The sequence below is a fragment of the Sander vitreus genome, chromosome 2, assembly GCF_031162955.1.
Source record: "Sander vitreus isolate 19-12246 chromosome 2, sanVit1, whole genome shotgun sequence".
NCBI classification, from domain to species: Eukaryota; Metazoa; Chordata; class Actinopteri; order Perciformes; family Percidae; genus Sander; species Sander vitreus.
In genome coordinates, this window is record NC_135856.1 from 16368035 (window position 1) to 16382849 (window position 14815).

A 14815-nucleotide genomic window follows, 5' to 3' on the forward strand; every position below is an offset into this window, starting at 1 on the left:
TCAAACTCTGAGTCCCCTTAGGCAATCCAATGCTGGCCTTTGAGGTTATCACTAGACTGTTTTAACTAAACTACTCAAAATACACTTGTAATGGTTCAACCTTGTAAATGAAGTAAATAACCATTTGATGAAAGCAGGTATTGCATGTTTGTTTTAGACTGAGTACAATTTGCCTTTTTTCCACATTTAACTGCATTCATATTTACTTATGTTTTGGCCACTAGGACGAGGGGGAAAATATACCAAAACGACAAATACCGGTGCCCTGTCATATTATTGACCTTACAGCCTATTTAAACACTGGTGAGCACCCCTAGAAACGTACTCATTGTTTATACATCTATTACTTATCAATATGCATAGGCTATTTATTAGGCTACATACCTGTTTACATTCTGCTTACATTCAGTTTATTCATTTTCAAAAAAAATCCTCACAAATAAATATTACTATTTATATTTTATTAATGTTTATATGTTCGCCCTATAACTCACCTGTACGATGTTGTCTTAGATTCTCATATTGCTTTTACTTGTGTGATTTTCTTTTAATAATGAGCATGTTGAAGGAGGGTGATTTTATAAACCAATTTAAGACAGTGTTGAAAGAAAAAATTATGTATTGTTAAGCGAAGATTGTACGAGACAAGGTATAGACACAGGTGAAGCAGAAATGCGTCACATTTACAGTCTATGTTCACATCTCGGCAATGACGGAAATGCAGTATTTACACAGTCATTCAAAACATTCAATGGGTCATCGAACTAGCAAAGAGCAACTCTCTCATTTGTCCGACAGCACTTGAAGGCAGCAGGAGTCACGCGTTGTTTGCCTTCAGAGTGCAAATATGGCGGACGACGGAGAATCGCTGGAGTCCTGGCTTAGTAAGTACAAACTTTAACAGTCTTTTTACGTCGTTTATTAATATTGCAGGTGCGCACTCATGTGCTGTATAACCGTAGGTAACCGATACAACAGTTGGACTCAAATGACATTGCTTTAACTACAAGGTATCGTGCTAATTCGTCTGTGTTATCAGAAAGTGGCTAACACAGACCTGCTGGAAACTAATTGATATCGTTGGCCAAAATGAGCTATGATGTTTGCTTTATACTTACGTCCTGGACTTATAGTCGGTATGTTGAAATGCGCGTGCAAAAATGTGATTATTTTGTTGGTGTCCCACTGCCTTTGCATTTCGCTCCCTGGTGTTAAAGACGGCTGTTGTAAACATCTCCAGGCGCTATCTTATCGAAGTTCAAATATGACTTGCAAACAACAAACTGGATCAGTGAAGTGCCTGTAGGCTATGAAAGAGATCATTTATAACGTAAGATAACCTGAAAACCTTGGACAACAACTGTCTGGGTTGTTGTTGTGAGATCTCGGAATGGAAAGGTCTCGGAAGCGATGGAGCTTGATATTCGAGGGTTCATTTTAATCTTTATATATATACAAAGCTCCAGCCTTCATTAGCCTTAATTAGCTTTCCAGAGCCAGGGTAGCCTGTTTACCATTGGTGTATCTATAAGTGCATGAGAGATCATATTCTTCTCTTTTTTCCAGACAAAGCCACCAACCCTTCCAACAGACAGGAAGACTGGGAGTATATAATGGGATTCTGTGACCAAATCAATAAGGAACTGGAAGGGTATGGTCACATTTATTCAATAAACTCAATCTCACCCATAATGTTAAATCATGCCCGTTGTATGTTGCTCATCTGTGTCCTCATTGTGCTAAACATGTGGAGCTTATTATAAAGGCTGTTATAACCCAGGCTCAGGATGGCTTTTGTTAATCAGTTTGCATTGGATTGTTTCTTTTTGTCATATTTTCCAGCCCACAAATATCCGTTAGACTGTTGGCTCACAAGATTCAGTCCCCTCAGGAATGGGAGGCAATGCAAGCATTAATGGTCCGTGGTGTAATCACTTCAATGTGTTTTTTATTTTGAAATCTATCAGCAGAAGGTGGAAAAACATATTTATCTCAGGTTGTTTTCCTTTTGTAGGTTCTCGAGGCTTGTATGAAGAACTGCGGGCGACGGTTTCACAATGAAGTTGGGAAATTTAGGTTTTTAAATGAATTAATTAAGGTGGTTTCACCCAAAGTAAGTAACATAAATGTTCATCCAAGGGGAATATGTTGTCTTGAATTGAAGTTTGGTGCCATTCTAAGCTGTACATCTATTATTTTCAGTATTTAGGAGACAAAGTATCAGAGAGAGTGAAGACAAAAGTGATCGAGATGCTGTACAGTTGGACTGTGTCTTTACCAGATGAAGCAAAGATCTTTGAAGCATATGAGATGTTAAAGTCACAGGGTGAGACACCAAGCACTTCGAAAACTGTACATTTTGCTGATAAGATATACTAATACACACAGTAAAACAATATGGTTGCATAACAGTGACATCCAAAAATAATACACTGAACAGTCGGTTATGACTGTGTTGTGCTTTGGACTCAAATTTTGTCGCCTTGAAGTCCCGAAACTGTCATTTCCAGAGTTAAATAGGTGTCTGTTGTCATGTTTATTTTAGGTATTGTTTTAGTTGACCCAGAAATCCCTCTTGATGCTACATTAATACCATCGCCTTCTCCGCGACCCAAGAATCCTGTGTTTGATGATGAGAAGAAGAGCAAGGTAAGAAGAATTATTTTGGGATGTTGATACTGCAGCTCACTCACTCATTGCACTCTTTCTTTTGTTTTTCTCTGTTACAGTAATTAATTAATCAATTATACACTACCAGTCAAAAGTTTGGGGTCACTTAGAAATTTGCATTCCACTCCATTATAGACAGAATACCAGCTGAGATCAGTTGCATTGTTTTTTTAACCAGGGCAGCAGTTTTCAGATTACATTATGTGGTTACATAATTGCAAGAAATATTTCAGCAAATAGCGCCACAATCTGTTGTTTTTACTTTTTTTACCTTTGTTTTACAGTTTAGTATTCTAGCGTATAGCGCACACACGGGACTCCTGTGTCGGGACACAACTTTTATAGTCCGATTAAAAAGTATTAGTTTCACTTTCACTTCTGATATTTTACACAGATAACAGGATGAATACCGTGGGCCTACATACCTTAGTGTGATTATAAGTACATGTGAGTGAATATTGGAGAGCAAATGAGATTCTGTGTCCCATTCATTGTCTCTATGAGCTGTACGGCCTTTATAAAAATACGTCAATTCTGCGGAGGACAATACCATTGTTAATTGGCACTACTCCTGGCAATTGAAGGGGGGGGGGGGTTGTGGAAAACAACACCAAAAACCCATCTATTTGGTTTTCTAATTGTTATTTTACCATTATGGCAGTATAGGCATCTGCAGAGTAGGTATTTAGGAAACGTCAGGGCAGGATGGAAACCTAGCACACACAATGATGGAATAATTACGTTTTTTTAATCACAACGTTAAATGGCGTTGACTTTGGCAGTTCTAGTGTTAAAGGATCAAAAGAGTGTCTCTCCCTCTCTTTCTTGCCCTCGGTTGCTGTTTAATCTCTGATTTAAAGGCTGTGGTATCCCACAGGAAAAAAGGGTCATATTTATTGTGCAGTAATGACGGTGAAACGGCTCTTCTCCCCCCCAATACCTCACTGGTAATGACACACTGAAATCGGTCATGACTGCATGTTTACTTTGTGTTGACTGCAGTTGATCTATGGATGACGTTTTTTTTAGGGTCTAGGAGTTTGTATGCGTTTGCTGCTTGTGTCTGGATCATTTGTGGGAAATGAGTTTGAGTGTGTATTCTCTCTGCAGAGATTAGCAGAGCTGCTGAAGAGCAAAAAGCCTGAAGATCTGGAAGAGGCCAATCGGCTCATCAAGAACATGGTCAAGGAGGTGAGTCAGTGTCAAACTAAATGTTTTGATTAGTATTGTTGTGTTTCTCAGTTTTCATCTGAAAGCTTGTGTTCACACTGACAGTAAAGTTTAATGAGTACTACCAACAAGTGCAACTCTCCCCAGGACGAGGTGAGAACGCAGAAAGCGACAAAGCAGAAAAGCACGCTGGAGGCAGTCAACAACAGTGTCAAACTCCTTAACGAGATGCTTGCTCACTTCAGCCAGGACGACTCCACGGACGGAGACAAGGAGATCATAAGGGTTCATTCTCCATTACATAGCTCAATAGCTCAAATCACCAATTCACTTCTTTCTTTGGCATTTATGACCTTTTTGGAAACACTCTGACTTAGTATCTTTCAGAGGAACTCAAATAAATAAATATATATATATATATATATATATATATATATAGTGAACTCAAAGTAATTTCTTTAAAAAATAAATATTGCAAGTAATACTACAATTTAATATCATAGCCTCAATTGACATTTATTATGTATGCAAAACACTTTTCTTTTCATATCCTATCGTACAATAGTTTCTGAATTAGATTCAAGAAGTGCTCAGGAGCTGTATGGAGATTGCGACAAGCTCAGGCAAACTGTAGTTCAGCTCGCTACTGAGACTGAGGATAATGACAGCAGCTTGGGTAAGAAATCCTGTAATTTGGCCCTGGGGACTCTGGTGACGTGCTCTCGCTATTCTAATTTAAGTATGACGCGTTCAAGTCGTGATTTACGGAGGTCTAGTACTGCCCTAAGACCAACATATTATCAGATCAGAGCGATCACATCACTCATAAAAAAAACGTTCTGCTCACATAGTTTCTATATTTAGGAAACACTGTGGGAAGAAGTTGATTGATTGTTGTTGTTGTTGTTGTTCAAATGTAATAAATGTCATCCCAGTCTAACCTTTTAAAATGCACTTAACAGGAGACATCCTGCAGGCCAGTGATGACCTCTCCCATGTCATTAATTCCTATAAGAAGATTGTGGAAGGACATATTGTCAATGGAGGGACTGAAGCAGCACAACAAACACAATCATCAGTGAGACAAGGTAAGTTGTAACTGTTGTGAGCAAAGAATTGTATGTCCTCATTGTATGTTTACAACATTATAATATGCTATTTGGCAATGCAGTTTCTGACATATTTTCAAGAGAAGCTTTTATTTTGTGTGTATCACAACTCTTTAATGCACAATAGGCATCCATATAATCATAATCAAAGCCCATAGTCAGACAAACCTGGCATAGACCATGTTTGGAAATGTATACCAATGTGCAAAGAACACATCAGCCTAATATTACAAATGCAAATCCAGTCTAATCTGAACAAGAATACTGTTCATAAGAGCATGTCCTATGAATATACTGGTTTGTCAAACCACAATGTCAACTAAGGAGGATTCAGGATTATTATCGTGCCTCAAGCAGGGTTTCCTTAAAAAGTCTTACATTTCAAAATCAGAATTGAAGGCCTTAAAAAGTAATTTGCTGAAATATTGTGTCTAGGTCTTAAATTAATTTTAAATGGGTCGTAATTTTCCTACGTCCAGGTAACACTACCTCTAATGCTCATTGAAATGCTCTTGCAGCGCTTAAGAATGTTGTTTTTTATTCCTTGATGTTGTAGTTCTTTTTTTCGCAGTAGCGCCGACATCGAAAAGTGGCTTATGGTCAGCCACTGTGGTACATAGTGATCCCCTGCTTTTCTCCCATCCCGGGAATGCTGTGTAGACCAGCTAGACCCTCCTCCGCAGCGCCGATGTGGAGGAAGGTCTGGCAATGCCAGACTTTAAAGGGAGTAACTTATACAATAATAATGATAGGAATAGGAATATTTATGGGTATCATACCACAATACAAAATCACAAGTCAAAACAAGTCTTGCTGCTGCTATTAGATATTGCACAAAGAAAAAATGCATGTGAAGATGCAAAACAATTTATTTTATTTATTTGTAAGAAAAATGCCATGGTACTTGATTAAGGTCTGTGATTATGTTGAGCAACTGGAACATTGTTTCTGGAAGCACACATGGCTCTAAAACTTTTCAAATGTCACTTTTTGATTTCCCCCTGCTGACTTTACCCCTTTAAACTTGCCGGATCCATCTGACCAATCACAGGTCGCACAAACCAGTCAGAGATTCTGATTGACCTGGTGGGTCTGGACATTCAGAGCGTCTCTCTACCAGGGCAGCAACCCCCAACATCTTCTTTGTCCATTCCTGCTGACCTGCTGTGTGGGTCTGCTGCCGCTGACTCTCAGTCCCACAGCCCCAGCGTACCCTCTGCAGCACTCTCTCTGCTGGATGAAGAGCTACTATCTTTAGGTAACATGCAGTATAATAGTAGTAGTTTTAATTTGTTTTTCATGGAAACATTTGAGAACATCTTGTTTACATGTACATATGTGACATGTTTTGTGTTCATTTACAGGCCTCAACGAACCTGCTCCCATTCCAAATAAATCAACACGTGTAAACCTGAGCAATCATTTGCCATCTTTACAGGTATTTAAATGAATTACAATCATTTCTACTAATCTCAAGTATTGCCTTAGTAATACCAGTGTTTTTCTTTTTGATTACCTTGGTATTCCAGGATTCCAGTCAAGATTTAGATTTTTTTGAAACAACTTTGCCTTCGGTTTCTGCGTTCTCTACATCTTCACTTTATCCAGACGGCCTTTCTGTGACAGTAGCCCCAGTTAGCTCAGCCAAGTCTTCTACAACTGCCTCTGCCTTAAGCTTCCCTGGCCCCGTCTTCTCCACGCCTCCGACTTCTACAAGATCTGTCTCAACAACGTCAGTCATATTCCCACAGCCCCTCAGCTCAGTATTGACCACCACGGCTCCAGCAGCTGTTCCTCAGGCATTCAGCATGGCCTCGCCTGCTACTTCAGCCCCCCCTGTCACTCAGCAACAGGTCTCCACTTCACCTGGAGCGTCCCACACCACTTTAACTTCTCTGAGTCACAATCTGCAAGACCTTGCCTTGCTGGATCTGGGCAGTCCTAAAATGTGAGTAAGACTTACATACATTGGTAAAACTGGCGAGAGAATATGGATCAGCACCTATCTGTCCATCTTTCACGCATAATAATTTGGATGATGTATCACATTTTTTTAGAATGATGCATGCACTTTTATTTTTTTTAATTGCACTGATTGGCCTGGGTGAATGTCTAAACACTTGAGTTTAAAGGCACTTCTGATGCTTAACAGTGTTTTTATGAAATTCCAAGTGCATCTCAACCACCAGTTTCCGATTGGCAGAGGGATCTGCAGAACTCCATTAGCTTTTGATACACAGTGGTCCGTGGATGACCCTGCAGCCACTTAAAGAGCGTTGTTTTGAGCACTGTAACTTAGCAACAGCGCTCCGAGCAGATGGTGAATTTTTTTACGAATACAAATTAAATCGTAACATAAGAGTACTAGTTATTGTCTCAGTTTAATTAAAATTTTGAAGATTGTGACTGATCATTTTGAAGTGACAGTTAAGTGTCTAGCTGACACTTCAAATGTCAGGTGGCTGAGATTGGGCCGGCTACATTGCACGCGCAACGTATGCGGAACAGATGTTTCAACACTACTCTTCCACTATAATTAATGAAACCGGTTACACCGGACACGAGAGCAGCACGTAAGTGGTGCGTATGCTCAGCGGAGATCCGCTCTACAAGCGTAAAAATAACTTATTTATATTTTTTACGCTATGTTTGTGCAGCCCTTTGACACAGAAATGGATCATAATGTGTCTATATTTCTTTTAAATTAAACTACAGCTATACAAGAAACGACTTAATGGCTGTCAGTGAGCATATTGGCAGTTTCGTTTTGAGAGTTTCTGTTTTTATTTCTTGTTTCCCTCACCTGCGTCATATGATAACAGCTAACGGTAGATTGACGTTTCACAGCATTCCAAATACTGAAGAAACAACAACAACAACCCCAAAGCAAAAGCTCTCTGTCTCGCCTGTGGCACACAATCCTACGCCGTGTGTGCAGCAGCAGGTGTAGCCGGTTAAAAGATACATTCCACAGCACTTCAGCTTCGCATACATTACGCGTTCAATGTAGCCAAAAGCGTAAGGCCAAATGTGTTTGCATTCCAATAATTATTAGCTGACTGACTGCACAGTGTTGTTTTTTTAAATTTCAGGGATTATTTATTTCACCCTGCTTCTGTTATCTTGTTGTTATTATGGGTTATCAATGTTTATGTCTGTCATTATATGTTTAACACACTTAATTTATCCACACAGTACACATGGTGTGATGGACTTTGGCAGCTTTCTGGGCAAGAGTGAGGATCTGCTCGCTCCTGCTACCCTGTCTTCCACCTCACTGCTCCTAGGAGGGTCCACTCCCCACCCTGCCAAGAGTCAGGCAGATGACAGCCCTCTGTTACGCTCTCTGTCCCCCATCCTCCCTCTGAGCCAGGCCAGCCCAGGCAAGGGACAAGAGGTGTCCCTGGCCAATGTTGTTGTCCCTTTAGATTCCATCAAGCCAAGTAAGTTCAATGAAATAAGCTGTAAGTTTGTTTGTGTGTGTTTTATGAATATTTCAGTTTCAGTTATGTAGGAGAGGGTTAACTGGAAAAATAAATTGAGACGGACAAGGACATCACAGGACCTGCAGCTATGTATTTGTGTATAAACACATGTATTATGTTTAAACATTTTCACTCAAAAACCACGAGGTTGCAAGAGCTCCATCTGTGAAGTTAGCACTGGAGCAAGGCAGACCTACTGTAGAGGACATAGGGGTGTGTGTCCGACTAAGAATTTCTGTAGTCGAATCATGCGTGCGGCTAATATAAAGGGGTCTGACTACAGTGATAATATATTCAGCTGTGATAAGGTTGTGTGTAAAGCTTGGATTTATTCACGCAGATTTATTAAAAGCTTCTTTATGTATCTTAAGGTGCTGACGCACCAACCCGATTATCAGCCGTCGGACAGTCTGAGTCGGTGAGTTCCGTGCCGTTGTCAGTCGGAGGAGCCGTCCGCATTCATTTGGGCCGATTTGACTTGTTGAATCGGCCAGTGGGCAGTCAAACTCAATGACCAATTACCGGGAAATGACGAGCGGGATGAGCGTGACGAACACCTTTGTCGATCTGAAATTAAGACTATTTCCTATTTATGTTTTCAGAAACACGTTTCGGTAAACTATTTTCCGAGATTGTAGATTGTATTCCGAACGAGCCGTCATTATGGTCTGGCTTTGAAATTCGGGAGAAGCCAGATCCACGTGACGCGTTCGTCCAATCAGCTGCCGGTTTTCATTTTTTTTGGGCGACAATACAGATTAGTGCCGCCTGCTGTTATGCAGACGTATTACGTCTCGCGCACGGGCAGAACGTACTCACGTCGGTGTCGCTTCGGTGTGTTCCGAGGCACTTTTTTGACCAACTCGGGGAGGCAGCCGAAGGTCGGCTGTTGGGTTGGTGTGTCAGAGCCCTTATCGGTCCAGCTGTTTTCTAGTCAGAAAATATCACCTTGCCCTTATTGAAAAAACTGAACTTTAGATATTGCTGTCACTTAGGGGTGACAGCGGCAAACTTGATAATACTGGAAAAGACACTGAGTGATATCGGGCAAAGGACATGCATCAACATGCTTTCAGTACAGAGTACATTGGGAGCTACAGTTCAGAATAATGGCATTGTATTTTAAAAAAGTGAATAATGCTCAAAATCCTTAGAATAGCTTTTAATTCCATAATATCAATGCATTGGGAACACTGCACATTCAATTCCAAATCAAAACATGACCAAAATTGATCAGGTTTGTGTTATACCTTTACAGAAAGTGAAGAAAAAGGAATATTAGGCTGTTCAATGCAGTATTTGCATTTTTCTTTACAAACTCAAGCATTTACTGTATAAACTGAAAAATGTCTCAAGGGTTTGCTTTACTTTGAATCACTGCACTAATATTTAGTTGCATAACCATTATTTCTGACAACTGTGTCACATCTGTGTTGCATGGAGTCCACCAACTTCTGGCACCTGTGAACAGGTATCCCAGCCCAGGACGATTGAACTACATTCCACAATTCCTCTGCATTACTGGGACAAACTGTCTGCGGCCCCTAGACCCAAAAAGAACAATTTTGCTTTCATCAGTCCACAGAATGTTGCCCCATTTCTCCTTTGGCCAGTCAATGTGTCCTTTGGCATATTTCAACCCATTCAGTACGTGTCTTTTTTTCAGCAATGGGACTTTGCGGGGGCTTCTAGCTGATAGCTTTGCTTCACATAGCCTTCTTCTGATCGTAACAGTACTCACAGGTAACTTTAAGTCTTCTTTGATTTTCCTGGAGCTGATCATTGGTTGAGCCTTTGCCATTTTGGCTATTCTTCAATCCATTCGAATGGTAGTTGACCGTTTTTTCCCACGTCGTTCAGGCTTTGGATGCCATTTCAAGGCATTTGAAATCATTTTGGCTGAGCAGCCTATAATTCTTTATATGGTTTCCCCTCTCCAATCAACTTTTTAATCAAAGTCCGCTGTTCCTCAGAGCAATGTCTGGAACGACCCATTTTGCTGAGTATTTCAGTGTGAAATGCACTATAACCAGCATGCACTTGCTTCCTTCCTTCCTTAAATATGGGCCATAATTGACACTTGTTTCTTTACAGAATCAATCACCTCACTAATTGAACACAACACTGCTATTATTTTGAACATGCCCCTTTCAATTACAGATTCAATTACACAGAATGAGCAGCATGCATGTCATGACTGTTGGGTCTGTTGGTTTTCTATGACTCTACAACACTTACTAGTAAATAATTTGCCATGTAGAAATATCACTTCTACCAAAAAATTTGATTTATGAGGTTAGTGATGTTGGACTGCTATTATTTTGAACACAACTGTATATAAGGTAGTGTATGTATTTGGGAAGACTTGTGACAGTCTTTGTAATTATCAACGTTTCCCTTTTGTGTACTTTATTTTAGGTAAAGTGTGTCCTGTGACAGCATATGACAAAAACGGTGTCCGTGTTCTGCTGCATTTTGCCACTGACTGTCCAGCAGGCAGACCTGATGTACTGGTGATGGTTGCGTCCATGCTGAACACTGCCCCACTGCCTGTCAGGAACATTGCTCTGCAGGCTGCTGTGCCCAAGGTTACTGCATAGGAAGCTATCAGCTCCATTCAGTTAAATATTTGACTGATTTAAGTGGGTCGCCACTTCTATTTAATTAACATGAATGTCTGTTCTGCCAATTCACTAGACAATGAAAGTGAGACTGCAATCTCCCTCAGGCTCAGAGCTGGCTCCTTTTAACCCAATCCTTCCTCCTGCTGCCATCACTCAGGTCATGCTGCTTGCCAATCCTCTCAAGGTAAAACTCAGCCTGTTTTTGGTGTTCATACATTTTAAGTGCATTAGGTAATGTACAGTTGTGCTCATAAGTTTATGCACCCATGCTAAAGTTGACTATAAAAAGAGGAATAAAAATCATCTTTTGGAAATTGATCTTAATGCCTTAATTAAAGAAATGAGAAAAAATCCGACCTTTAAGGACACTGTACGCATGCGTGCGTGTGTGCAGCGTGCTACCTCCATAACGGTATCCCTTAAGACACAATCTCCATCTCCATCTCCACACCTGCCGCTTTGGCTAAATCAGATCAACCAACACGCCCCCCCCTCTCATTTGACGTGTCAGTCTATCGCTGTCAATCAGCTAACCACTCCCACTTCTCTAAGGACACTAAACTGATATCATAACAAGGCAACACAGGAACAAAAACCCAGACACATCACTGACAGTACACACAATTCCCTCTGTGGTTTCTGTGACATGAGATATACCTTGAATAATGGCGTAGTTCCGCTAACAGTTGAGTAGACGATCCTTAATGTGGCTCAAGACACATACCCGTACACACTACTAAAAGAATGTGGACACGTGGCTCAGACCACCTCCCAATGTGGTTTTAGTGATCAGATTTTAATCCGTCCTCAATGCGTCCTGGGAGTGTTTAAACGAGTACATCCTGAGGTCCGATCACTCACATCCGATTTTAATATCAGATGAAAACGGGGTGTCATCACTGACATTGACAATGCACTAGATTTTGTGTTCCAGCAAGCTAATGAAAGCTGCCAAGCTGAGTGTGTACTTGTGTTTGTGTTTTGCAGGAAAAGGTTCGGATGAGATACAAACTGACATTTACGCTGGGAGAGCAGCCACACTCAGAAGTGGGGGAGGTGAATGAGTTTCCGCCTACTGACCGATGGGGGGCTCTATAGCCCTGCCTGTTGAAACTAGATGTATTTAACAGTTTAGTTTGGCAGCGCAGTTCAGAGGTCAAGAGAAAGCACAGAATTGGGAAACTTGAATGGACTTTAAAGGAGTTTTTCTGCTTGAGATGTTTGATTTTATTAGACAATTTAATTTAAAAACAACACCAACCTAAAAGGAAAAGTCAGGATAACAAAATAAAGCCCTTAGGCTTATTTTCATTGCGGTCCCTTGACTTTGGCCTACTGAAGTATCCAAAGTCCTGTAGTGTACATCCAACTTAAACTTTACTACAATGCCAGATGTTGTCTGTGTGGTGCAGTAATAAATGGTGTGAAATGCTTGAATGTGGATGATGGTTATGTGGGAAAATCGTTGGTTATTATCAGGTTTTTACTAATTATACCCTTTTGCTCTCATTTTAATGTTCATATTTACTGTCCCTCAATGCCGACTTTTTCAGTCCTGATACCGATGCCTGGGCTTTGGGTATAGGCCGATACTGAGTACCGATCTGATACTAGTGTTTAATTAATTAATAATAAGCTGTATGCCTCACTGTGTGGGATCATTCTTTTATTTGTAAGTCAACATCAGGCTTGACTTAAACATTGCTTTCCTAACTAAAACATATAACAATTACATAGATGTAAATTTTACTGAATTGTTATTATTAAAATATTAAATCGCGACCCTGCAACTTGGTAAACAATCTTTAAAATTAGCAAGAATTACAATTTCAGTGTAAACATTTTAAATGCAGCAACAAATTGGTCAAAACTTAAACAGGAATTCAAATTCCAGTATATAATGTAAATAGTGTATAAACATAGAATTGAATAGATCAGCCCTGTTGTCACCGATACCCAATCCAGCTATTCAAGTCAGTGTCGGCCCAATTTCAGTACCGGATTGGTGCATCCTTTAATTAATATAGAGCAAATCCACATTTTTGAAAAGATTGTGAAGCATTTTACATGATTTGCTGCTGGCTATGGATGATAACAATGTGTTATCCTTTAAACATTGGACTGGAACAGACAAGAGGCCCTCTGTTGCTAAATAAAGGCACTCGCAGATTGGCTCATTAAGAGTTAGTTACTCTAAGTTGACTTCAATAGGCCTCACAGTTACTACTGAATATGTTTGCTTGTCTTCTGAGTTCTATACTATCTCATAGCTCAGACTCTTGTTATTCTTTTTAGTCTTAGTATTTATTGACATGAATGTATTATTTATTTTGGTTTTGGGAGGAAGGTATCGGATCAGTTAATTTCCTGTATGGTATTTAAATCGACAGCTGTATTCCTTCTGCATACTCTTCTTATGATGGACACTTTCAGTATTGCAGTAAGATAGGCACAAATCAGTAGTGGGCTGTCTAAGAGGCTTTAATGTTACCAATTATTCAGACAGACAGTTAATAACATGTTACATTATGTAACAACAGGGTGGATTCCAATTTAAATACATGTCTCCTATGTCCAGATTGTGCACTCTGGATAGAAGTTTAATAGAAAAATGTAATTCTTGCAAGATAAAACAGCAGCCTTGTGCCAGAGACATGAGCCCTTTTTACTTGGTAGGTGTAACATGAGCTATTAAGGACAAGGACCAATTATATACATTAAGTGGGTGTGCTTTAAGTGCTGACTAGTAGACAATTCATCCCTAAAGACTGAAAGGAATATTGTTTGACATTAATTAAAGGCTGTGTATAGCTTTGCCCTTGCTCCTGCTCTTAGACCATATTGTGGAAACCAAGCCAAAGGGGTAGGTTAGTTGCCCTGATTTAACTAAATGGTTAGCTTGTGTGAGAGTTTCCTATGTCAAACTAGGAAAATAGTCTTGAGAAAATACTGTATATTAATAGTAAAACCTTGATGGTTAATTAAAAGCATTATGTTTACCATGTGTTTATGAAAAATTGTGACTTTATTGTTGTATTTATGGGGCTATTAGTGCTAGGAGATTCTATCTCTACATATTTCTTATAAAACTATTTATTTGTCTTAGATTGTTAAATAAACTTGTCATTGCATATTTTTTTGAAAAGCAATTTCTGTGCATGGAAAAATAAAGAATGAGATGGATTTATTTGTATTACAATTCTCACATATTTTTGCCTCATTTTCAGTCTATGGAGCAGCATCAATGCAGTAGCATATTAACCACAACGTGTTTGAGGTGTATTTTCATTTCATCAGATTCTTAAAATACGCTATTGCTGCATTTAACAAGGTAACAAGGTATCAAAAGTAAAAGTACTCATGCAGCACAATTATTCCTGTCATATATTAAACTACTAGATTGTTATTGCTGATGGATTAACATGTAATTAAAGCATACTAATGTTGTAGCTGGTCAAGTTGGAGCTAGTTTCAACTACTCCATTGCTGTTGGGTAGGTAATAAGCTCCTCAGTTTGTTTTAACCAGTAACTACAGCTTATCAAATAAATGCAGTGCAGTAGAAGTATAAAGTGTATTACATGAAATAGGCAAGTAAAGTTCAAGTACCTACACTGTCGGATACTTATCAACTTGTAAATGCAAATTATTTAAAGAAATCTTCAAATCCTTGGCAATACTGGGACATTAGCTACATTTTAACAGCGCGCAGTTGATTTGGCGCAGCTGTGTGCACTCATGGATGTATAAGACCGTGC

At 39.6% G+C, this 14815-nt stretch overlaps 1 protein-coding gene across 4 annotated transcripts; it reads left to right on the plus strand.

The window, feature by feature from the left end:
- Nucleotides 1-795: 795 nt before the first annotated feature.
- On the plus strand, nt 796-14251 carry gga3a (golgi associated, gamma adaptin ear containing, ARF binding protein 3a). Of its 4 annotated transcripts, none has more exons than XM_078280265.1 (17): nt 796-884; nt 1567-1651; nt 1843-1918; nt 2015-2113; nt 2203-2326; nt 2546-2649; nt 3781-3861; nt 3988-4125; nt 4435-4516; nt 4803-4928; nt 6001-6207; nt 6314-6387; nt 6479-6897; nt 8145-8392; nt 10853-11022; nt 11132-11242; nt 12046-14251. In XM_078280265.1, the coding sequence occupies exons 1-17, from the start codon at nt 848-850 to the stop codon at nt 12154-12156; spliced, it is 2292 nt and encodes a 763-aa protein (XP_078136391.1). In that variant the 5' UTR covers nt 796-847; the 3' UTR covers nt 12157-14251. The 4 variants fall into 4 exon arrangements, 3 of the variants coding, with proteins under 3 accessions (XP_078136391.1, XP_078136400.1, XP_078136409.1); XM_078280274.1 differs by having other exon boundaries at nt 6701-6897; XR_013503791.1 differs by lacking the exons at nt 11132-11242; nt 12046-14251 and adding an exon at nt 9906-10081 and having other exon boundaries at nt 10853-10941.
- The last annotated feature ends 564 nt before the right edge of the window (nt 14252-14815 follow it).